The sequence below is a fragment of the Saccopteryx leptura genome, chromosome 13 (genome assembly GCF_036850995.1).
Source record: "Saccopteryx leptura isolate mSacLep1 chromosome 13, mSacLep1_pri_phased_curated, whole genome shotgun sequence".
NCBI classification, from domain to species: Eukaryota; Metazoa; Chordata; class Mammalia; order Chiroptera; family Emballonuridae; genus Saccopteryx; species Saccopteryx leptura.
The window spans coordinates 39,400,200-39,424,156 of NC_089515.1; the positions used below are offsets into that span (position 1 = coordinate 39,400,200).

A 23,957-nucleotide genomic window follows, 5' to 3' on the forward strand; every position below is an offset into this window, starting at 1 on the left:
CATTACTACAGAGGGAGAGTCAACACAACTTAGTAACTGATCGGCGCCAGAAAGGAAATAAATGACATCCAATACAGTCACCAATGTATCCACGCTGGAAACGGGTGGTAGTATTAACTAAATAAGGGTGCACAGTCTGGAAAGCATATACTGTATTTCCCCATGTATAAGACGCACTTAATGTTTGGGCCTGAAGTTTGAAAAAAAAAAATGTATTACATAGTTATTGAAATCGTTTTATTCATCATAAAATTCATTCAACTCATCACTAGATATAACCAATCCATTAGCTACAACCACTGAATAAGACGCACCCAGTTTATAGACCTCAAATTTTTTGGAAAAGGGTGCGTCATATACATGGGGAAATATGGTTATTTGGGAGGTAAGAGTCCAGGTTATGTTTGGGATATTCAGCATGTATACGCCCGCAGAATATTCGAGAAGAAATGGCCAAGGCTCCTGGCGGCAGCGAACACTGATGAATTGAGTTGGAGAGGGGGGGGGGGGGTGTTTGGGCAAAAACGCGCAAAAGAGACTATGGGCCTCTTACAGCCGTGGCCTGCCTGGCAGGAGGTACAGGTGCCCCGTCCCGCAGTCTTGCGCTCGAGCCTGCTCTCCGCGGCCTGCTCTCGCCTCCAATTCCCCACGGACTTCGGGAGCAGCCTTTCCCTCCCTTCCCTTCTCTGCGTATTTCCAGAACTTCCGTCCCTACCCATCACCAGTTCCCAGTCAAGGGGACTTAATATACGGACGTCTATTTCTGCACAGGGACAAGGTAAGCGGTAATCGCAAAGATATCACCACCTCAGTTGCGCGCCAGGTTTTGGAACATCGGTCGAAACCTTGGGAGAACGCCACACGCCCAGCCCTAGATCTCGCGATACTTGACAGACCCGCCTCTGCCTAGCTCGCCGGAAGCGGAAGTCAGGGAGTTGTCGGATTCTGACAGCAGTGGCTCTGTTACCTTGGTGAGGTGAGCTGGTGCGGAGTTGAACTAACGTGCTGTGAGCCAGAGGTGGGTTTCCTGCGTGTTTCGCTGGGAGAACTCGGCCCAAGCTGAGTACACACAGCGCTTGGCGGGTGAGTTGCCCGTTTAGGCGCCGGAGAACAGTGAGCCGGGCGGGCCAGGTGTCTTCGGTCTGCGTCTCTGGCTCTGGGCGCTTTGCCAGATCGGAAGTCCCTTACCCTTCACGGCCTCTAGTTTCCTTCATGCCTGGACATCTAAGGTGCCTCAGAAGGGAGAGGATGTTCCAAAGCTTTGGGAGCGGACTGAAAATCGCGGTGGTTTTCAGTCCTTACCTTCCTGTTCTCGGGGTTATCCTCATGGGGCAGCGAAACCCCATCCTGGTTAGCCCTTTCCAAGGTTAGCCTCCTGCAGCCAGAGTTCTTTGTGGGTTTTGTTTGTTATAGCGACAGAGACCGACAGAGAGAGGGATAGACGGGCAGGAAGGGAGGGAGATGAGAAACATCAATTCTTCGTTGCAGCACCTTAATTGTTCATTGATTGCTTTCTCACATGTGTCTTGACGGGGGGCTACAGCAGAGCGAGTGACCCCTTGATCAAGCCAGCCACCAGGAGGTAATGTTTAGGATCCTGCGCTCAAGCTAGCGACCTCGGGGCTTCCGACCTGGGTCCTCAGTATCCCAAGCCAACACACTCTCCACTGTGCCACTGCCTGGTCAGGCCTATGTGGTTTTAATGTTCGAGTAGAAATCTGAAAATGCTGTGCACTTTTATTTCAATGGAAAATAACTATAGTTTTGAAGGCCCGGAAGACAGTCTTGTATCATCTTCTAGTTCTCGGCTGGCACTGTTGGGAACTCTTTCGAATTAGTGCTGAAAGGCTTTAGAGCAGTGGTCCCCAACCCCCGGGGGCCGTGGACCGGTACCGGTCTGCAGAGAAAGAATAAATAACTTACATTATTTCCGTTTTATTTATATTTAAGTCTGAATGATGTTTTATTATTTTTTTTAATGACCAGATTCCCTCTGTTACATCCGTCTAAGACTCATTCTTGAGGCTTGTCTTGGTCACGTGATACATTTAACTGTCCTACCCTAAAGGCCGGTCGGTGAAAATATTTTCTGACATTAAACTGGTCCGTGGTCCAAAAAAGGTTGGGGACCACTGATTTAGAGCACTTTTAATCCAACCTCTTCATTAGCTTAAATCCTTAAGATCCTTTCCCCCACCACCACCTTTTGAGGGATTTCTTAAGGGAGTCAAGTTTTTCTTTTTTCCTCCCACAGATCTAGACAACTTAAACATTAAACAGTACAGCCTCAAATCCTGGGGTAAGTAAAGCTTGGATCAATTAAATTTCTATTTATTTTTTATCTTAATTAAACTTATTGGGGTAACATTGGTTAATAACATTCTATTTAAATTTCATTCTCTTGAGTAATGATAAATATATTTACTCACAGGAGGGTGTTATGGAAGAATATAAAAATAGAATAGGATAGGCCTTGGCTGGGTAGCTCAGTTGTACATCTTGGGACATGCAGAGTTTGCGGGTTCGATCCCAGGTCAGAGCACACACAAGAATCAACCAGTGATGGCATGAATAGGTGGAACAACAAATCAATGTTTATCTCTTGCTCTCTCTAAAAATGAATAATTTTTTTTTTTTTTTTTTTTTTACAGAGACAGAGAGAGAGTCAGAGAGAGGGATAGACAGACAGGAACAGAGAGAGATGAGAAGCATCAATCATTAGTTTTTCGTTGCCACACCTTAGTTGTTCACTGATTGCTTTCTCATCTGTGCCATGACCTCGGGGCTACAGCAGACCGAGTAACCCCTTGCTCGAGCCAGTGACCTTGGGTCCAAGCTGGTGAGCCTTGCTTAAACCAGATGAGCCCACACTCAAGCTGGGGACCTCGGGGTCTCGAACCTGGGTCCTCCGCATCCCAGTCTGATGATCTATCCACTGCGCCACCGCCTGGTCAGGCTAAAAATGAATAAATTTTAAAAATAGCACATTTGCCTTGCCTTGTGATTTTTACTACCCATCTGGTTAAGTATGGACCATCTTTCTGGTGATTTCTGTGATCCCTATAGAAAATCAAGTGCAAATTTTAATTAGAAGAAATTATTTTAAATCATACCTTCAGATCTGAGAATTTAACAGCAGTTTTCCAATCCCTAACACATGACAAATCTGGCATTTGATAAGGCATACTCTCTAAGAGGCTATAGCTTGAAAAGTAAAAACATCTTTTGGAGGTTGTTTCTTGCATCCAAACAATCTCAGTTTAATTTTGTTGGAATGAAGGTAGTATTAATAAATAGTTGCTTGTTTTGAGGAATTTGGAGGAAAAACAAAGTAACGAAGCAGCTATCATCTAATATCAAACCTCTTTGTCAAAAACTCAAGGCAAAATCCAGGAGGAATAATAATTTTAGGGATGTCAGATAAGAGGGAGATTTGGTGTTGAAGTTTCAGCATGATGTCACAGGTGCCCCAAATCAGAAAACAGGTTTTAGGAGTTTTGAGTCAAAGAGCAGACAGGTGGAGTTGGGCTAGGGAAGGTAGGGGAAGGGAATCCTGACTGTAGTTGATCAAGAAAAAGAAGGAAGTGGGAGCTACCTACAGAATACTTCCGGGATTTGGGTGAAGATGAAATGAACTCTTTATCCCATGGTTTTTCAAGAATTAGGCCTCTGCAGCCTAAGCCAAATCTTTTCTTAGATTTAGAGCGTTCTCTGAAAATGTGGGTAAAGGAATACTACTTGTTGGGTGAACTCATAATTGCCCTGGAAAAACCAGTCTGTACAGATTTCAGTTTTTATAGCCATTAGACAAGATCTATAGTAGCTATTTTTCATTTATCACAGAATCTAGAATAAGGATACATAGAATACCATTATAAAATAATGACAGAAAAATTTATGCATTTTTTAAAATTTGGCTCTTTTTTTCTCTTCCTTTAAACAAGCTCAGGTATTTTATACTGGGTGAAATTCGGGAGTCTTACAGCAACCCCTTAACTATGGCCCTGGCTTTTTTCCTGATTTCAGCCAGGCTTCCTGAAAGCTTAAGTCTATAATCAGTGAAGATTTCTACTTCCTTCCAGTTACTTCTCAATTGTAATCCTGCTTCAATCCCTACTACTTGAAAATAATCACTTCCTAATGGCTAAATCCAATAAATTTTCTCTTCTTGGTTCTGTCACTGTACCATTCAACATTAATAACCATTCACTTTTTATTCTCTTGCCTTTTTTTTTTTTTTTTTTTGTGTGGCAGAGACAGAACCAGAGAGAGGGACAGATAGGGACAGACAGACAGGAAGAGAGAGAGATGCGAAACATCAGTTCTTCGTTGTGGTTCCTTAGCTGTTCGTTGATTGATTTCTTGTATGTGCCTTGACCGGGGATGGGGTGGGGTGGGGAGGGCTACAGCATACTGAGTGACTCCTTGCTCGAGCCAGCGGCCTTGGGCTCAAGCTGGTGAGCCTTGCTCAAACCTGATGAGCCCGCACTCAAGCTGGCAACTCTGGGGTCTAGAACCTGGGTCCTCCACATCCCAGACCGATGCTCTATCCACTGCGCCACCACCTGGTCAGGCTTCTCTTGCCTTCTTTTGTGATAATTTCTTCTGGTTCTTATCTATCAGTGTGTGTTCTCCTGTCCCTTTTTTATCTTCTGTGTTCTCCAGGATTCTGTGATTCTGTTCCTTGGCATTTCTGTATTCCTCTTCCCGAGGCATCTCATCCATTCTCACAGCATCAACCACCAATAACACATTTGCTGACCTCCCATACTCATCCTCAGCCCTGTTCTCAGTCCCAAATAGTTCGCTCTGAACTGACTCTCCAAGTGGATGTCTGTACTGTAGCTAATGTCAAATTCAGTGTATATCCTCTCCCACCCTTCTTTCTATAGTTCCTGTGGCACCATCACCTGTCCAATCATTTGGCCAGAACCCTAGGAGTTATCCTTCATTCTCTCCTCTCCTTTCCACATCTATTCAGTGATTAAATCCTCCTGCAATTTATTTTTAATTGATTGGTTTTAGAGACAGAGAGAAAAGGAGGGAGGAAGAGAGAGAAGCATTGTTTGTTATCCAACTTAGTTGTGCACTCATTGGTCCCTTCCCATATATGCCCTGACTGGGGGATCAAACTGCAACCTTGGTTTTTGAGAGGGAGGCTCTGACTGACTGAGCTAACCGGCCAGTGCCACCTCGTGTACTTCTTTTAAAACTATTCTCACAGGCTCTGCCTCAGATTAAGCCCTTAGCGCAGGCATGGCTAAAATACGGCCCACGGGCTGGATCCGGCCTGCATAATGAGTTTATGCAGCCCACGATTAAATTTTTAATATTCTCCGCACGACGCACTGTGGAAATGAAATAAGTGGTACTTTTAAGTCGTTATAAACTACGATATCTTCAGTAATCTTCAGCTCAACTTATATTTGTGAACAAACATTTTCTTTAATGAATCTAAATAAAAGTACAAGATCAAGATAGAATGATTTACATTTGGAGGCTGTATAAAGAATAGCTACTACAAATATAGAGCCAGATATTAAAAAAATAATAGGCGATGCAAAGCGCCTCAACATGTCACATTAGTTTTTTTTGTTAATTTGTTGTACTAAATTACTTACATTTATTCATAAGCAATTACATAATAAAATTGTTTACTTAAATCATTTTTGTATTTAACATTTTTAAATTTTAATATTTCGTCCGGCCCATGAAAAAAGTTTTCTTTCTAATCTGGCCTGGGGTCAAACACTGTTGGCCACGACTGCCTTAGCATGTCACCTACATTATTGCAGTAATCTGCCTTTCATCTACTCTCACTAGTCCAGCTCTATCTACCCTATTACAAAAGTGGTCCTTCTAAATAGTAAATTTGCTCTTGAGACGTCCCTGCTTAAACCACCTACGATTCCCCATTGCACACCAGAAAAAGAGCAAAGTGGTATGGAATACAAAGTTTTTCACAATTTGACCCATCTACTTTTCCAATTTCATTTCTTCATATGCACTTCTGAACCCTTTATATATACACCATATCTGTTTCTTCTACTAGACCAGGGGTCGGGAACCTTTCTGGCTGAGAGAACCATGAACGTCACATATTTTAAAATTAATTCCGTGAGAGCCATACAATGACCTGTGTATGTGACGCATTATCCAATAAAAATTTGGTGTTGTCCCGGAGGACAGATGTGATTGGCTCCAGCCACCCGCAACCATGAACATGAGCAGTAGGAAATGAATGGATTGTAATACATGAGACTGTTTTATATTTTTAACATTTTTTTTATTAAAGATTTGTCTGCGAGCCAGATGCAGCCATCAAAAGAGCCACATCTGGCTCACAAGCCATAGGTTCCTGACCCCTGTGCTAGACTAAGAGGGGCAGGGTATTCATCTTTATATCCCATGCTCCTACACAATACCTGTGTTATAGTAATCACAAAATAGTCAATTGAATATCTAAAGTCTATCAAGTTTAAAAGTACACAAGAAACTTTCTTAAAAATCATGCCTAAAATTGTTTACTTCTTGCTTTTTTCACTGGTAAAATAGTATTTTAAAATTCTAATAGAAACATTAAAAACTACAGAATTTCAGAATGACTGATACTTCTGAAGCTGTTCCAAATTTTGAAGAGATGTTCGCCAGCAGATTCACAGAAGATGACAAAGAGTACCAGGAATACCTGAAACGCCCTCCTGAGTCCCCTCCAATTGTCGAGGAATGGAATAGCAGAGCTGGCGGGAACCAAAGAAATAGGGGCAATTGGTATGTATTACTTCAGAAGAATGAACTGCGGATGGCCAGTCTGGGAGAGAATAGCTCTAATCTTCCAGCCCAGAAGGCCACTGAGGGCAGGGTCAATGTTTTTGTTCCATATGGTATACCTAGTGCCTGGCATAAATTAGGGGGCTGGCAAATATTTGTTTTAGTATTTTGTCAGCCCATGTGTTTTTTCCCTACTGTTCAATTGTGTGTGTTAATGTTTGTTTTATTTAAAAAAAGACCAAACACATTCTTTCGGCCCTGGCTGGGTGTCTCAGTGAATAACGTTGCCCTGGTACATCGAGGTTGCAATCAACCCTGGTCAGGGCAGGTACGAGAAGCCATCAGTGAGTACACAACTAAATGGAACAATGGGTTGATTCTTTTCTCTCTCCCGCCCTACACCTGCCCCCATAAATGTTTAAAAAGTTCTTTCTGTGGACTAATATTTTATTTGCAAAATACACTTTTAAAACCTTGTCTTTACAAAATTTTGTATAAAATTCCATAAAGAAGGTAATGTTTTGGGTCTTACTTTAGAGAATTTATACAGTGCAAGTTACTTTTATTTAATAATTCAAAATAAGCCTGACCAGCCCTGGCTGGCTGGCTCAGCGGTAGAGCATCATCCTGGCATGTGGAGGTCTCAGGTTCAATTTCTGGCCAGGGCACACAGGAGAAGTGCCCATCTACTTCTCCACCCTTCCCCCTCTCCTTTCTCTCTGTCTCTTCCCCTTCTTCAGCCAAGGCTCCATTGGAGCAAAGTTGGCCTGGGTGCTGAGGATAGCTCCGTGACCTACACCTCAGGCGCTAGAATGGCTCTGGGTGCAACAGAGCAATGCCCCAGGTAGGCAGAGCATCACCCCCTGGTGAGCATGCCAGGTGGATCCTGGTCAGGCACACGTGGGAGTCTGTGTCTCTGCCTCCTGCTTCTCACTCCAGGAAAATACAAATAATAATAAAATAAAATAAGCCTGACCAGGTGGTGGCACAGTGGATAGAGCATTGGACTGGGACGTGGAGGACCCAGGTTCGAAACCCCGAGGTTGCCAGCTTGAGGCTCACCAGCTTGAGCCCAAGTCGCTGGCTTGAGCAAAGGGTCACTCGGTCTGCTATAGTCCCCTGGTCAAGTCACATGTGAGAAAGCAATCAATGAACTAAGGTGCCAAAACAAAGAATTGATGCTTCTCATCTCTCTCTTCCTGTCTGTTCCTATTTGTCCCTCTGTCTCTGGTCACCAAAAAAAAAATGCAAAAGAGCATGACCAGGAGGTTGCGCAATGGATAGTGTGTCAGACTGGGATGCAGAGGACCCAGGTTCAGAACCCTGAGGTTGCTGGCTTGAGCGCAGGCTCATAATGGGCTCACCAGCTTGAGCACAGGGTCGCCGGCTTGAAGCCCAAGGTCGCTGGCTTGAGCCCAAGGTTGCTGGCTTGAGCAAGGGGTCACTCACTCTGCTGTAGCCCCACCCCTACCCCCGTCAAGGGACATTTGAGAAAGCAATCAATGAACTAAGGTGCTGCAATGAAGAATTGATGCTTCTCCTCTCCCTTTCTGTCTGTCCCTCTCTTTGTCTCTTCCCCAAGAAAAAGAAAAAAATCAAAATAGATAAATCATACTTTTTAAAAAGATTTTATTTATTGATTTTATGGAGAAGAGAGGGGCAGGAGGAGGAACAAGAAGTATCAACTCATAGTTGCTTCAGTTTAGTTGTTCACTGATTGCTTGTTGTATGGGCTAGCCCAGGATTTCGAACCGGCGACCTCAGCATCCCAGGTTGACACTGTATTCGCTGTGCCACCATATCAGGCCATGCTAGTTTTTGGGTTTTAACAATAATTTTCAGTTTGATTCAGAACTGTCCTATTGTTTTGGGTGTGGTGTTATAGTCTATTTCTCTGCAAAGCACATCCAATATAACAGAGTAGAAGAATGTTTTAAATCTTAGGAATGTTTTAACTAGTGGTGCTATAACATTTTATGGAGAAAAATGTCTTTATTCTCTGGTTTACTAAGCATTCCATTGAGAAATCAAATGCAACAGGATAGATTTGTCATGTTTTCTTAAGAGATGTATAAAATTTTTTTGTTATTATTACAGGTTGCAAGATAACAGACAGTTTAGAGGTAGGGATAGCAGACGTGGATGGCCAAGTGACAATCGATCTAATCAATGGCATGGACGACACTGGGGTAACAATTACCAGCAGCACAGACAAGAACCTTACTACCCTCACCAGTATGGACACTATGGTTACAACCAGCGACCTCCCTATGGTTACTACTGATAGAAATATCAGCAGCTTTAGTAAAATCATATATTAACAAGACAAAAAATGTGTATCTTCTGTTTGTCGTAATTTTACACCTAATTTGCTTAAAATGTCATGAGACATTTTCTAAAAACATAAGGTCTTACTGGAGAGATGTAATGGTTGCTGGAATAAATACTTCCTAAAAAGGTTGTGAATTATACTGCTTCTACCTGATTCTTCTTTGTTTCATGACTTAATAGTGCTTTGAACTTGGTGTATCCTTTCCTTGTTTGACCTCCAAGAATTGTTTTACACAGACATAAAATAGAATTTTAAAATAGAAAACGCTTGCTTTTACTTTATAAGGAAGTATCCATATAGTTGGATGTGCTCATTCCTGAAATTTTACAGAGGTTGGTAAAGTCAACTTGTGAAAGCACAGCTATGCTTAGTTGTAATATACTGTATGTTAACATCAGCAGTTGGAATGTAAAGCAATTGTAGTGTATTTCTTTTTTGGCTCTTGTTATGTGACTATGGTACTTTGTAATTATGCGCTAGGTGTGAGTCAGCTTCACAATCATTTTGGTATCTTTGGAGTATTAAAAATAAAACTGTAGGCAGGTTTGCTCAATGGCTGATTGGCTCAATGGTAGAGTGTCGGCCGGTGTGTGGATGTCCTAGGTTTGATTCCCGGTCAGGGCACACAGGATAAGCAACCATCTGCTTCTCCACCCCTCCCCCTCTCCCTTATCTCTCTTTTTTCCCCTCCCACAGCCAAGGCTCCACTGGAGGAATTTGGCCTGGGCGCTGAGGATGGCACCATGGCCTTGCCTCAGGCACTAAAATGGCTCTGGTTGCAACAGAGCAATGGCTCCAGATGGGCAGAGCACTGCCCCCTAGTGGGCTTGCTGGGTGGATCCCGGTCAGGTGCATGCAGGAGTCTGTCTCTGCCCCCTGGCTTCTCACTTAAGAAAAATGCCAAAAAATAAAACTGTAAAGTGAGGAAGGAATCATTCTCAGTTTTAGTGTCTTGAGCTAATGGTAGATGGAAGCAAGGAATCATTTTATACAAACTGTAAGGCTTTTTGCTAACTTAAACATAGGTTATAAAAAAGTGTTAAGGAAACTCTGTATTGTTCCTTTTCAATCATGTGTAAATAATACTGCATTATTTGACTCTTTATGGTACTTAATGTAGGTTGATTTTACAATGTTATATTCACTTCCATATGTGCACCTTTGTTGCTTTCTCTTCTATAAATACCATGATGCTATCACCTTCCTTTCAGAGTGATTATATTTCAATTTTAATGCCTATTACAGTGGTTTTATTTAAATAAAATAAATTAATTGATTTCTCTCAAGTTTTGGCAGTTAGCCTACTCATTAATGTGGTGAGATGGGTTTCTTTTTTATTACTCTGTCCTTCATATCCATTGTAAAAGGTTTATTTGGTTTAAAAATATTAAGAGTACAAGTTTCATCATAGGTCAAAGGAACCGGAAGGCAGCTTCCTCCCTCTGCCTTCCGCAGCCTCCTCTCAGCACACCTCTCTAGCCCTTGAGGTTGGCTTCTCCAGGAACTCCTCTCTGGATCCCACTCTCCCTTCCCTCTTCTCCCCCCTTCCTGACAGCCACCCTTTCAGGTTACTATTTTTATTTTTTTTGGAAAGAATCTAATAAACCAAGTATTCACACTCAGATGTAAATAAAGATAGGGGGTTTCCCTCTACACCTCTAATCACATCAATAGGCAACAAGCCAGTGCTGTGACATAAAGAGGTCTCAACACTACAGATTTAGCTTTGAGAGTTAACAAAGGCCTGACTATACCTCAGGATCTTCTCTAAAAGCAGATGGGTTATCAAACATATTTATCAACTGCCTGACCAGGGAGTGGCGCAGTGGAAAGAGCGTCGGACTGTGATGCAGAGGGCCCAGGTTCGAGACCCCGAGGTCGCCAGCTTGAGTGCGGGCTCATCTGGTTTGAGCAAAAGCCCACCAGCTTGGACCCAAGGTCGCTGGCTCCAACAAGGGGCTACTCGGTCTGCTTCTGAAGGCCCACGGTCAAGGCACATATGAGAAAGCAATCAATGAACAACTAAGGTGTTGCAACGCACAATGAAAAACTAATGACTGATGCTTCTCACCTCTCCGTCCCTGTCTGTCCCTATCTGTCCCTCTCTTTGACTCACTCTCTCTCCATAAAAAAGAAAAAAAAAATTATCAACTGATAGGGCCCAGGCACTGCCAACTGGGACAGTAGCTGCCCACAGCTTTAGAGCAGACCCTGGAGGCCCTCTGTTGTGTTGGCTTTTGACACTAAGGGAGCTCCAGGAACCCAGGGAGCAGAGTTGAAGTGAGGGGTGCCTCTCAGGAAGCTCAGAAGAAAGATGACTTTTCCAACACTATTTAAATATCAACACTGATAAAGTAGGGTACATATGGCCTGACTACCAGCAGCCTTGAAACTACAGTAAGACTCTGCCCTTTAACATAAGTTACTTCTGCATGAGTTATCTATGTGCTCGTGGTTTTTCTTCTTAACTTTAAAACAGCAGTCACTGTCAGGCTGCCTGGTTCAAATCCAGGAAAAAATAAAAGGCATGGTTTCTGCTTCATGCAGAGACAGAAAATAACAAAAAATTATAATTTAACTGTGAGAAGAATTAAAATAGCATCAAATGGAATTAATCTCATATCAAGTCTGTTGTAATAGCATATAGCATTAAGCATAAGGAGTCCTGTCCTTGCAGGGTATGTAACCTTGAGAAAATCACTTAAACTTTGTGCTTATTTACTCACCTGTAATAATGAGTTCATTCATGAAAATAAATGACCAAACAAACAGGAGCTTGAGAACAGAAACTAGAGCTTGTGACCATTAAACCCCCAGTAACACATAGCTGATGCATAAACATTTGTTGAATCAATGGGAGGAAATTATTTGATAAAATGTAAAGCGTAGTGTTCGTACTATAAAGGATGCATAGTAACTGATAGAAGTTGAGGTAGGCAGGAGACTTAAGAGTTGTGTTTGTTGGCCCTGGCCGGTTGGCTCAGCGGTAGAGCGTCGGCCTAGCGTGCGGAGGACCCGGGTTCGATTCCCGGCCAGGGCACACAGGAGAAGCGCCCATTTGCTTCTCCACCCCTCCGCCGCGCTTTCCTCTCTGTCTCTCTCTTCCCCTCCCGCAGCCAAGGCTCCATTGGAGCAAACATGGCCCGGGCGCTGGGGATGGCTCTGTGGCCGCTGCCTCAGGCGCTAGAGTGGCTCTGGTCGCAACATGGTGACGCCCAGGATGGGCAGAGCATCGCCCCCTGGTGGGCAGAGCGTCGCCCCATGGTGGGCGTGCCGGGTGGAGCCCGGTCGGGCGCATGCGGGAGTCTGTCTGACTGTCTCTCCCTGTTTCCAGCTTCAGAAAAATGAAAAAAAAAAAAAAAAAAAAAGAGTTGTGTTTGTTTCCTTATATGAATTAAACTACGAGTGAGGAGTTAGTACCAATGCTGTCAGACTGGAAAATTGGAGATGAGCTGTGGGTAATACCCTTCAGATTTTAGGACTTACAGGATGGCATCTGAGGAGCAGGTTAACAAGTCTTCCATCACACTAAAAGGATTCAGTGAAAATATTTACATAAAGTACCTGTCACTAAGCTTCGCTCCTAACATGTACCCAGTCAGTGTCAGCTTTGTGCCCCCATAAGTGGAATGGGGTATCTCTCACTGAGAGGGGTGCAAGTGCTGCTCACCAATCTCTCCTTGGGGCGAGGGGCTAATTCAGTGGGTGTTTCTGTTCCCAACCCTGAGGCGTACAGAGAGCAAATGTATTAATTACCAGTTAGATTTTCTCTGGTTTCTGGGAATGATGAGCTCTTGGTTTTTTCCACTGTCAGTGAGTTTAACTCCCTAAAGGAGCTCCCACCTCTTTGTCTGAATTAGGTAAATAACGCTGCTCTAATTGCTAAAGACCAGGGCTTTTTCTTTTTTGTGTATGTGTATTATAAAAAGTGAAACAATACAAATATGAATAATCTGCACCCAACCAGTCAGTGATCATGGTATGTTGTGTAGTATTTCATTCCCCATGCCCACACAAATATATATAAATCTGATACACATGAACATTTTCCCTTTGTTAGTGGAGATTATATTATATATAAAAATGCATACACATACACACATTATATATGTATTATTATTCTTTGTTTATGCCAACAGACTGTAACAGACATCACTCCAGGTCGGTATAGATTAAAACCTGATTTTAATAACGTAACATGCAGAGGTCCCCAAACTTTTTACACAGGGGGCCAGTTCACTGTCCCTCAGACCGTTGGAGGGCCACCACATACAGTGCTCCTCTCGCTGACCACCAATGACAGAGGTGCCCCTTCTGGGAGTGCGGCGGGAGGCCGGATAAATGGTCTCAGGGGGCCACATGTGGCCCGCGGGCCGTAGTTTGGGGACGCCTGTTCTACAGTGTGGATTTACCACTGACAATGACTATTCCCCTACAGGCAGACACTTAGGCTGTTCCTCCTTTTTTGCCCCTACTAACAATAATGTGTTCCTTTCCTACGTTGGGGAACTTTCCTACGTTGTGTCTCCTTGTTGATCAGTCTTTGTCAGTGTTTCACCTGGTACACTGTGCCTTTCATTCTGTAAATTTACCTGTTATTTTTTCAATACTTTCTTGATTATACCTTAATTTTTGTTCCATTTCTTTGGTTCTCTTCTTCAGGACTACAATAATGTATGTGCTGATATTGCTTTGACTTCTGTTCCTGTCATGTTCCTTTCTTTGCTCCCCTTTCTGTTCCGCCCTCTAAATCACATGCCATGTTCAGCATATTCTGTGTTGTGTTGTTCCAACGTGGACTTTATTTTGGATACTTCCTTTTATTTTTAAGTTTGGTTAGCCATATTTCAAGTGTTCTATAGCTACATGTGGCGACCAGCTACTGTTTGGCGGCACAGCTCTAGAAAAGGACAAAAGGGTTGGAGTTCTACTAACTTAACCCGCTCCCTTCTCCTCCAGTGCTCTAATCCCCAAGGCGTCACAAGCTAAACTCAAGACATGAGCGGACTAAGCCTCAAGAGTGCCTCCAAGAAGATGAGAAGGATCGTCGTCAGGCAGTGAAGAAGGGGTTTCCCAGTAGGGCAGTCAGTTCCTTCTTCAAATGACATGGCTCTCTCCTCTGCTTTTGCATTATGGTGCCGCCTCCTGGATTGGAATTGAAAATCTAGGTTCTTAAATTAAGTCTCTATGCACATGTATTAAAAAAAATAACCTGCAGTGGGGGCCATGGTGGATCCCAAAATTTATATTCTGCATTATAGTTCAAGGACTACTTAACTAAAAACCTAGAATTTTTACAAGGGGTGATGCTGGCAGCCCACAGTCCAGAAAAGAACTGCCCCTTAAAGTTTGTGAGTTTTTAAGTGTTTGGAATTTTAAACACTGCAAAGGTGCCGCCTACACGCTCTGGTTCCCTCTCCATCCCCCAGCAGCAAACTTGGTTAGAGTGAGGAGAGGCCCACAGGAGTCAAGAGTCCAGGTGTTCTGCTCCTGCATGCCGGGCAGAATGAGCCAGGTTTTGCTTTCTCAGGTTCTGTCAATGTGTGGTATAGGCAATACAATGTCTACACCTTAATGAAAAAGTACTTTATTGCTAAAAAATGCTAACCATCATCTGTGCCTTTAAGGAGTCGTAATCTTTTTGCTGGTGGAGGGTCTTGCCTCAATGTTAGTAGCTGCTGACTCATGAGGGTGGTGGCTGCTGAAGGCTGGGGTAGCCGTGGGAATTTCTTAAAAAAAGACAACAGTGACGTGTGTCTCGATTGACTCTCCCTTTCATGAATGATTTTTCTATAGCATGCAATGCTATTTGATAGCATTTACCCACAGTTGAACTTCTTTCAAAATTGGAGTCAATTCTCTTAAACCCTGATGCTGCCTCATCAACCAATTTTATGTAATATTGTAAATCCCTTGTTGTCATTCCAACAATCTTCACATCATCTTCACCAGGAGTAGATTCCATCTCAAGAAACCACTTTCTTTGCTCATCCATAAGAAGTAAAGCCTCATCTGTTAAAGGGTTATCATGAGACTGTAGCAATTCAGCCACATCTTTGGGCTCCACTTCTAATTCTAGTACTCTTGCTATTTCCACCACATCTGCAATTACTTCCTCCACTAAAGTCGTGAACCCCTCAAAGTCATCCGAGAGGGTTGGAATCAACTTCTTCCAAACTCCTTTTAACGTTGATGCTTTGACCTCATCCCATGAATCACGAATGTTCTTAATGGCTTCTAGCATTGGTGAATCCTTTCCAGAAGGTTTTCAATTTACTTTGCCCAGATCCATCAGAGGAATCACTATCTATGGCAGCTATAGCCTTACGAAATGTGTTTCTTAAGTAATAAGCCTTGAAAGTTGAAATTACTCCTTGATGCATGGGCTGCAGAAAGGATGCTGTGTTAGCAGGCACGAAGGTAACATTAATCTCATCATACATCTCCTGCAGGGCTCTTGGGTGCACTGGTGTATTGTCAATAAGCAGTAATATTTTGAAAGGAATCTTTTTTTCTGAGCAGTAGGTCTCAACAGTGGGCTTAAAATATTCAGTAAACCATGTTGTAAACAGATGTGCTGTCCTCTGGGCTTTGCTGTTCCATTTATAGAGAACAGGCAGAGTAGATTTTGTGTAATTCTTTAGGGCCGTAGGATTTTCGGGCCATAGGATTTTCGGAATAATAAATGAGCATTGGCTTCAACTTAAAGTCACCAGCTGCATTAGCCCCTAACAAGAGAGTCAACCTGTCCTTTGAGGCTCTGAAGCCTGACACTGATTTCTCCTCTCTGGCTATGGAAGTTCTAGATGGCATCTTCATCCAATATAAGGCTGTTTCATTTACAATGAAAATCTGTTGTTTGGTGTAGCCACCTTCATTAATTAACTTAGCTAGATCTTCTTGGTAATTTGCTACAGCTTGTACATTAGTGCTTACTGCTTCACCTTGCACTTTGATGTTACAGAGACAACATCTCTCCTTAAACCTCACAAACCAACCCCTGCTAGCTTCAAATTTTTCTTCTTCAGCTTCCTCACCTCTCTCAGCCTTCATAGAATTGAAGAGAGTTAGGGCCTTGCTCTGGATGAGGCTCTGGCTTAAGGGAATGTTGTGGCTGGTTTGATCTTCTATCCAGACCACTAAAACTTTCTCCATATCAGCAATCAGGCTGTTTTGTTTTCTCATCACTCGTGTGTTCACTGGAGTAGCATATTCAATTTCCTTCAAGAACTTTTCCTTTGCATTCACAACTTGGCTAACTGTCGCAAAAGGCCTAGCTTTCGGCCTATCTCAGCTTTTGACATGCCTTCCTCACTAAGCTTAATAATTTCTAGCTTTTGATTTAAAGTGAGAGATGTGCGACTCTTCCTTTCATTTGAGCACCTAGAGGCCATTGTAGGGTTATTAACTGGCCAAATTCCAGTATTGTTAAAGCCCAAGGAATAGAGAGGCCTGAGGAAAGGAAGAGAGATGGGGCAAAAGCTGGTGGGTCAAGCGGTGAGAATACATACATATATCAAGTTCACCGTCTTATATGGGTGTCATTCATGGTGCCACAAAATAATTACAATAGTAATATCAGGCCCTGGCCGGTTGGCTCAGCGGTAGAGCGTCGGCCTGGCGTGCGGGGGACCCGGATTCGATTCCCGGCCAGGGCACACAGGAGAAGCGCCCATTTGCTTCTCCACCCCTCCACCGCGCTTTCCTCTCTGTCTCTCTCTTCCCCTCCCGCAGCCAAGGCTCCATTGGAGCAAAGATGGCCCAGGCGCTGGGGATGGCTCCTTGGCCTCTGCCCCAGGCGCTAGAGTGGCTCTGGTAGCGGCAGAGCGATGCCCCGGAGGGGCAGAGCATCTCCCCCTGGTGGGCAGAGCATCGCCCCTGGTGGGCGTGCCGGATGGATCCCGGTCAGGCGCATGCGGGAGTCTGACTGTCTCTCCCCGTTTCCAGCTTTAGAAAAATACAAAAAAAAAAAACAAAAAAAAACTAATATCAAAGATCACTATTCACAGATCGCTGTAACAAATATAATAATGAAAAAGTTTGAAATATAGCAAGAATTACCAGAATGTGTCATAAAGACACAAGTGCTGTTGGAAAAATGGTACTGACAGGCTTGCTTGACGCAGGATGGCCACAAACCTTACACTTGTAAAGAAAAACACCCCAAAAGCAAAAAACAGTATCTTCAAGTGCAATAAAACGAGGTATGCTTGTACAAGTCTTGATTATTCTTACTTTTTCATAAAATGCTGAAGGGTTCTAGAAAGATGCAGAAAACATTTTTGCATATAGAAGCATTTTAAAATATAAAGACTACCAAGCAGTGACAAGTTTTCCTGACACTTGTAAACTGGATTAGAAGGCAATCCCTAGAATGCCAGAAGTGTTGTGAAAATGTAATCATTTTAATTTACAATCAGGATAAATTGCATTCAACTAGGAGTTAAGGGATCTGGGTTCTAGTCTTACACAGTGTGATCCTGACTGTCTTAACTTCTGGATTTCAGAAGTCCCATCACAAAATGAAAAGGGCTGAACCAGGTCATCTTGAATATCCTTCCCAGCTCTGTTATTCTGTAATAGCATGAAATCAGAGTATTATGTTCCAAGCCATTTGGGGGTCAGGAATTTCTGAACCTATAATTCAGTGTACAGTACCTCTAAAATTTCTACTTCTTTTCTGAGGCCTGTTCTAATTTAATTTTTTTTACATGTTCTTCTGTGCATTTAAATATATTTTCCTATCTCGCAGCCTCTTCATCGTTAGCAATAAAAAAGTTTCTCAAGGATATATTTTTTTATTTCTTACTTTTATTTTTTTCCAACTTGCTTTTCCAATTTTTCCAAGATCTCTTCCGGAGTTGCAGAGGCTAAAAGCTTTACCACTTTTTCACGAGATTTACCGCCCTGGATAAAAAATAAAAGACAGTGTCAGGATAACACACTGAACTCTCTGACACTATTAGACAGACTCAGCTGTATGCATCACAGCTATGTCTTCGTAGCCAAGTCTCATAGGTGGCTGCAACTTTCTGAAAGCTTAGCTCCCGCTTTTCTTCTGGCCATTGTGACCTAACCAAAGACTATCTATCTGTTTCCACCTTAGAACAAATTTTACAATTCTCCAGGGTTTTTACCTTCAGACATCAATTTCTGTAATAACAAAAGTTGGGCATTAAAATTCTTAAATAAATATGGAATCCAGATATACAATATTCTGGTTTCCAGTAATTCTTTTGTTTAAAAGTGAAAATTGTTTTTTAAATTACCAAGCATTGCAATTTCATATAAACTTTGGATAAAAATAATTCCAAAATACAGACCAAATGTGACTCTACAATCACTTAAGACAACTATTAAAAGGATTTTTGAAACACACCCTTTAAAGAAGGTAAGATCAGACTGACCTGTGGTGGCACAGTGGATAAAGTGTTGACCTAGAACCTGAGGCTACTGTTCAAAACCCTGGGTTTGCCCAGTCAAGACATACAAGCAATCAATGGACAACTGAAGTGAAGCAACTATGAGTTGATACTTCTCATTCCTCTCTCCACCCATGTAAAATCAATAAATAAAACCTTAAAAAAATAAAAGCTATAATCCAAGCACGGATTTATCTAGTTGGGTAGAAGATGCTCAGGGAGAAGAGTGGGGAGTGCCTTTCAGGCAGATGTCGGAGCACACACACTGGCAGCAAACCAGAGATGACCTGCCAGGGAAGGCACACTGAGGGGCCTGACGTGGCCAGACAGATTTTCCAGTGCAGCCTATTTATCAATGACTCTGAACGCCAGCTGGAACCTGCATGGAGCTACAGAGTACAACACTGGAAAACAGTAGAGCTTTCAGAGATAAGACAGGGCAGGATCTCACTACTGTTGATCTATACTGCTTACAAAAATTAGGGGATATTTCAAAAATGAATATGAAGTGACAAAATACCCCCTAATTTTAATGAGCAGTATATTTCAGTAAGTCAAGGGCAATGTCCAAGAGCCTGAGTTTTAGAAATCACTCCCAGGTGGTCTTGATGCCCACCCATCGTGCAAACCCATGGTATGACTGACTCCTCCTAGTGAGCAAGGGTAGGCAACATGCAAGTCCAGAAATATTCTGATGGACTCACTAGTGAGATGACCAACAATACGAACCATTTTAGATTGTTTAGCCTGGTAATGACCCAGAGAAGAAAGGAACAAAATTAATCTGACAGGAAAGGTACAAGAGTGAATTTGGAAGGGAGAAAATGCTGCAAACGGTGGAAACTAAGAAATCTAAAGAGAACACCTAAATACAAATTAATGCAGAAAGAGATGAAATAAGAAGAATTCACAGATTTTAGTGGCTAAATAAATATGACAGTTAAAAACAACTAGAGCCCTGGCCGGTTGGCTCAGTGGTAGAGCGTCAGCCTGGCGTGTAGAAGTCCTGGGTTCGATTCCCGGCCAGGGCACACAGGAGAAGCGCCCATCTGCTTCTCCACCCCTCCCCCTCTCCTTCCTCTCTGTCTCTCTCTTCCCCTCCTGCAGCCGAGGCTCCACTGGAGCAACGATGGCCCGGGCGCTGGGGATGGCTCCTTGGCCTCTGCCCCAGGTGCTAGAATGGCTCTGGTCGCAACAGAGCAACGCCCCGGAGGGGCAGAGCGTCGCCCCCTGGTGGGCATGCCGGGTGGATCCCGGTTGGGCGCATGCGGGAGTCTGTCTGACTGTCTCTTCCCGTTTCCAGCTTCAGAAAAATACAAAAAAAACACAAAACAACAACAAAAAAAACTAGTTTTTCAATTACTTGGAAAAGAAAAAAGTCAGTATATTAAAAATAACAAGTATAATCATCAAAGATCTTTAAAGAGAGAGAGAAAAAGAGATACCTACCTTATCTAAAACCACATCGCTCTTCCTGAGTTCTAAGACCTTGGCGAGATACCGACAGAGCTCTGCGTTTGCCTCTCCTTCTGACGGGGGTGCTGCAATGGCTACACTTATCGCTTCAGCTGTCAAATCTGCAAAGAAGTGAGGATCTTTTGTAAAAGAGTTTGCATTTGCCTGGCACACAGTAAGTTTTCAATTAATAGTAACTGCTTAGATGCAGAAATGAAGGATTACATTAATCAGACTTAAGGGGAACATAAACATGACCAATATGCCTTCACTACTACAGAAAAATCCTTAGAAGGAAATCAATTTACCCTCACCCTGCCAACCAAGATGGGCCTGAAGAATCCTGGGCAGTATCCTGGATTTAGGCAACTGGAAACTGCTGATCTGATAAGCAGCACTGTGGGCCCAGACTCAGGAGCAGGGGTGGAGCCCAGCAATGCCACTGAAGGATGAGCAGGGCCACTCACTGGATCGTACAGGGTTATTCAGGGTTTCCTCAGGATGACAGCACTGGGCTAGATTTGTCTCCTATGTGAAACGCCTCTTTAATGTCTTCAAAATGTAATATTTAATACACATTTAAAGGTCCTGGCCAGTTTGCTCAGTGGGTAGTGTTGGCCCAGTGTGCAGACATCCTACGTTCAGTCCCTGGTCAGGGCACACACGAGAAGTGACCATGTGTTTCTCTACCCCACTCTCTCGTCCTCTTCCTCTCTTGCATCCAGTGGCTCGATCAGTTCAAGCATCAGCGCCAGGCACTGAGGAGAGCTCAACTGATTTAAGCATCCACCCCTGAGGGCGGATCCTGGTGGAGTTGCCAGGTGGATCCTGGTCAGGGCACATGTAGGAGTCTATCTCCCCTCTTCATAAATAAATAAATAAATAAATAAATAATTATGTAACACCTATACTAATTTTAAGGGGACACAAACACGTTTTAAGGACTTTACAAACATTGTTTAATCCTCATAACAACTTGATGAAGTTATTTCTGAGAAAAGTAGTTGCTCAAAGCAGTTTCCAGGTAAGCTAGAACTGGCCCTCCATCTGGGGTTACTCCGGCATTTCCACACAGGGAACGACCTGGCCACAGAATGAGGTAAAATAAGCATCCTCTTATCCTGTCACTGATTCTGAGGTGTACATTTTCTCACATTTTTATCTCCTTGAAACCCAGAGGAACTGGAAATAATGTATTTAATCAATACAGACATTGTCTTTCTTACTGGTACATAAAATACTTGCTTCCCTTATAGTTGATGCAGCTACTCAGAAACCCTGCCTGCTCTCCCCCTTGCTCACCACAGAGATTGCTGAGGCATCTTTTGGGCTCCAAGCAATAGCTTAAAAACCTTTTCTTTCTTTCTTTCTTTTTTTTTTTAAAGAGAGAGTGGAAGGGAAAAAGAGAAAAACATTTATCTGCTGTTCCACTTATTCATGCTGTCACTGGTTGCTTCTTGTATGTGCCCTGACCAGAAACTGAACCTGCCTCAGCATGTGGGGAAACTTCTAACCTAGTCCAATTATTCCACTGGACAGATCAAAGAACTGGACCCAGAAATGTTTTGTATCATTTTGATACAAAACAAGTTTACACAGAAGTTGATGATCAAGGCTCTCAGATCTCAGGTTTTCTCTCCTTCCTTATACCAACGATTGTTAAATTCCATCAACCCCCCCCCCCCCTCTGGCCAATGTCTCCAGTTCTAAAATAGGACAAACTACAGTAATAACCTAAGTTATATGTTTCTTTATGTGTCCTCTCTAAAACACTGTATTTTTAAAATGGAAAATATATCATGGTTTTTCATCTAACCTGGTATGCTTTAAGCATCGTATATTCACTTTTAAACACTGGTTTTACAAGTTTACATTAGAATCTAGAATTTTAATACAAAAACGCCTTGAACTGTGAAAAATCTACTTGATTGTAGAGGATAAACTTTCAACTAACAAAGGCAAGAGGGGATGCCTGTCTCATACATGACTCCCACCCAAGTGTCCATATATACCTGTTATAGCATTTTGTTTAGAACCAGGTTTGGCATGGATGGCTATGGTGACACAACCTTTAGGATCAACTGCCACAGGACCTAAGGGAGGAAGCGGTCTCTCTGGCTCCTTGCTCTCGCTTTTACCCTAAAACGACAACAACCACACTACAACTTTACAGGTTACAAAGTATTTTCCACATTATTTGATCCTTCCACCACTTGTTTTCACCTTAAACCAAGACGAACTAGGCTAATCGTCCATGTCCAGGTAATTCTGGCCACCTGAATGGTTTTTCAACATCCTTTATGGCTCAAATCAATTCTCCCATGCAGCCTTCCCATCAACCCCAGAGCGTGTGCTCCCTGCCTTGGAAGTCCTGGCTCTGGCCTCCACACCCGAGTGCTGGTCAGTTTCTATTGCCTGCTCTGTATTTCCCGTCCGCAGGGGCAGAACCCAGTTTCTCATATACTGTATCTCATGCAGCACGAGCTAAAAAATGTTTGTAAACTAAGACTGAAAACGCACATATATATGAAATCGAGGAAAAGAAAGAACTATGGTGGTATGTAAAAACATACTACGTGACAATAGCTGTACTAGAACTTTCCGTTCAGCACGTTCGGCACCGGGCAGCCTGCAGGCAAAGGCGAGTAACGACCCCCGGCCCGGACCCCCGGAGCTCGGGCCGCAGCGAGGGAGAAAGGAGCAACGCTGCTGTACCAGCCCGTGCTGCCCGCGCGCAGGCACCACTACTGGGGAGGTTTTTCCGCCCGGGTCCCTGGCAGCCGCCCGCGGAAGTCTGAGACGCCCTGGGGTCCGCGCTGCAGGGTGAGCGCGGCGTGTTCTCGACAGGAGTGAGGAGGGAGCGCAGCACCGAGTCCCCGGAGGCGCCGCGGGACACAGGCCGCCGCAGTGCGGGGGACGAGGCAAAGGGGGCGGCAGACTCGGCCAGCGAGCTCCCAAGCGGAGGGCGGCCAGAGCTCCCAACGCGCTGTCCCGCATCTCTCCCGCGGCCCACCCCTCCGCTGCCACGGAACTTGCCTTGTTCGTCGCACCAGCTTTCTTCGGCATCTCGGCGCCCGCAGGGTGCCGTGAAAAGGCCCGAGTGCACGGTCCCGCCGCAAGCGGCCTCAGTCTGCAACCAAGCTGGAGCATCCTCCCTAGGAAGGCTGCTGGGCGGGCTGCCGGCCGGCGCCGGAAGCACCTTCTGCGTCTGCGCTCCCCTTGAAGGGGCGCAGCCTCGGATTCTCGCTTCGGAGCCGGCGCGAGAGCGACACCTGCCGGCCGGCGGGAGCAAGTATTCGCCCCTCCAGGGCCTATGCCGCGCCTCGTCCTTAAGAGTGGCCCAGAGATAAGGGCACCCAGCTTGTGCCAGGTGCTCAGGAACCCACAATGTGAGAGGAGGCTAACTAGTGTAGGGAATTTGACTTCACTATGAAGGAGTTAACTGATATTTGGTGGGGCACATGATATTAAGACTTCAAAAAACACTGGACGGGAGTTAAAAGGATAGAAATAGCCTATTAATGTTGATAAGGATGAAGCCAGGAGAGGGGAGAACAGAGGCAGAGGGTGGGGTTCTGAGTGCAATGGAGAGGCTGCCCCTTCTTCTGGAAGCCTTAGACACCCTTTCCTTCATAAATGGACAGCCTACATGCACATATGTTATGGGTTTGGTGGAAGGAGCTGGAGCTTCTTTCATTAGCTAAAGAAGGGAAGGTGCTGGCCTTGGCCGGTTGGCTCAGCCGTAGAGCGTCGGCCTGGCGTGCGGGGGACCCGGATTCGATTCCGGCCAGGGCACACAGGAGAAGCGCCCATTTGCTTCTCCACCCCACACACCCCTCCTTCCTCTCTGTCTCTCTCTTCCCCTCCTGGAGCAAAGATGGCCCGGGCGCTGGGGATGGATCCATGGCCTCTGCCCCAGGCGCTAGAGTGGCTCTGGTCGCGGCAGAGCAACGCCCCGGAGGGGCAGAGCATCACCC

At 44.1% G+C, this 23,957-nt stretch overlaps 2 protein-coding genes across 3 annotated transcripts; one reads left to right on the forward strand and one right to left on the reverse strand.

The window, feature by feature from the left end:
• Positions 1-894: 894 nt before the first annotated feature.
• RAMAC (RNA guanine-7 methyltransferase activating subunit) lies at positions 895-9,242 on the forward strand. 2 transcript variants are annotated; one of them, XM_066355191.1, is made up of 4 exons: positions 895-1,018; positions 2,255-2,299; positions 6,593-6,771; positions 8,869-9,242. In XM_066355191.1, exons 3-4 carry the CDS (start codon positions 6,602-6,604, stop codon positions 9,053-9,055), a joined length of 357 nt encoding a protein of 118 aa, XP_066211288.1. In that variant the 5' UTR covers positions 895-1,018; positions 2,255-2,299; positions 6,593-6,601; the 3' UTR covers positions 9,056-9,242. The 2 variants fall into 2 exon arrangements, with proteins under 2 accessions (XP_066211288.1, XP_066211286.1); XM_066355189.1 differs by having other exon boundaries at positions 922-1,083.
• An 8,652-nt stretch (positions 9,243-17,894) lies between these two features.
• Positions 17,895-23,256, reverse strand: C13H15orf40 (chromosome 13 C15orf40 homolog). The gene is made up of 4 exons (XM_066355188.1): positions 23,017-23,256; positions 21,993-22,119; positions 19,975-20,102; positions 17,895-18,010 (listed from the first exon to the last, which is right to left on the reverse strand). Exons 1-4 carry the CDS (start codon positions 23,128-23,130, stop codon positions 17,915-17,917), a joined length of 465 nt encoding a protein of 154 aa, XP_066211285.1. The 5' UTR covers positions 23,131-23,256; the 3' UTR covers positions 17,895-17,914.
• Positions 23,257-23,957: the final 701 nt, after the last annotated feature.

Excerpts from the sequence above, each read along its gene's own strand:
- RAMAC (XM_066355191.1), top strand. The coding sequence starts at position 6,602 with ATGACTGATACTTCTGAAGCTGTTCCAAATTTTGAAGAGATGTTCGCC. Across the intron at positions 6,772-8,868 it reads CAAAGAAATAGGGGCAATTG|GTTGCAAGATAACAGACAGT; the intron begins GTATGTATTACT and ends TTATTATTACAG.
- C13H15orf40 (XM_066355188.1), bottom strand. The coding sequence starts at position 23,130 with ATGCTCCAGCTTGGTTGCAGACTGAGGCCGCTTGCGGCGGGACCGTGC. Across the intron at positions 20,103-21,992 it reads TAAACAAAATGCTATAACAG|ATTTGACAGCTGAAGCGATA; the intron begins GTATATATGGAC and ends ACTTCTTTGCAG. Across the intron at positions 18,011-19,974 it reads GCGATGTGGTTTTAGATAAG|GGCGGTAAATCTCGTGAAAA; the intron begins GTAGGTATCTCT and ends TTTTTTATCCAG.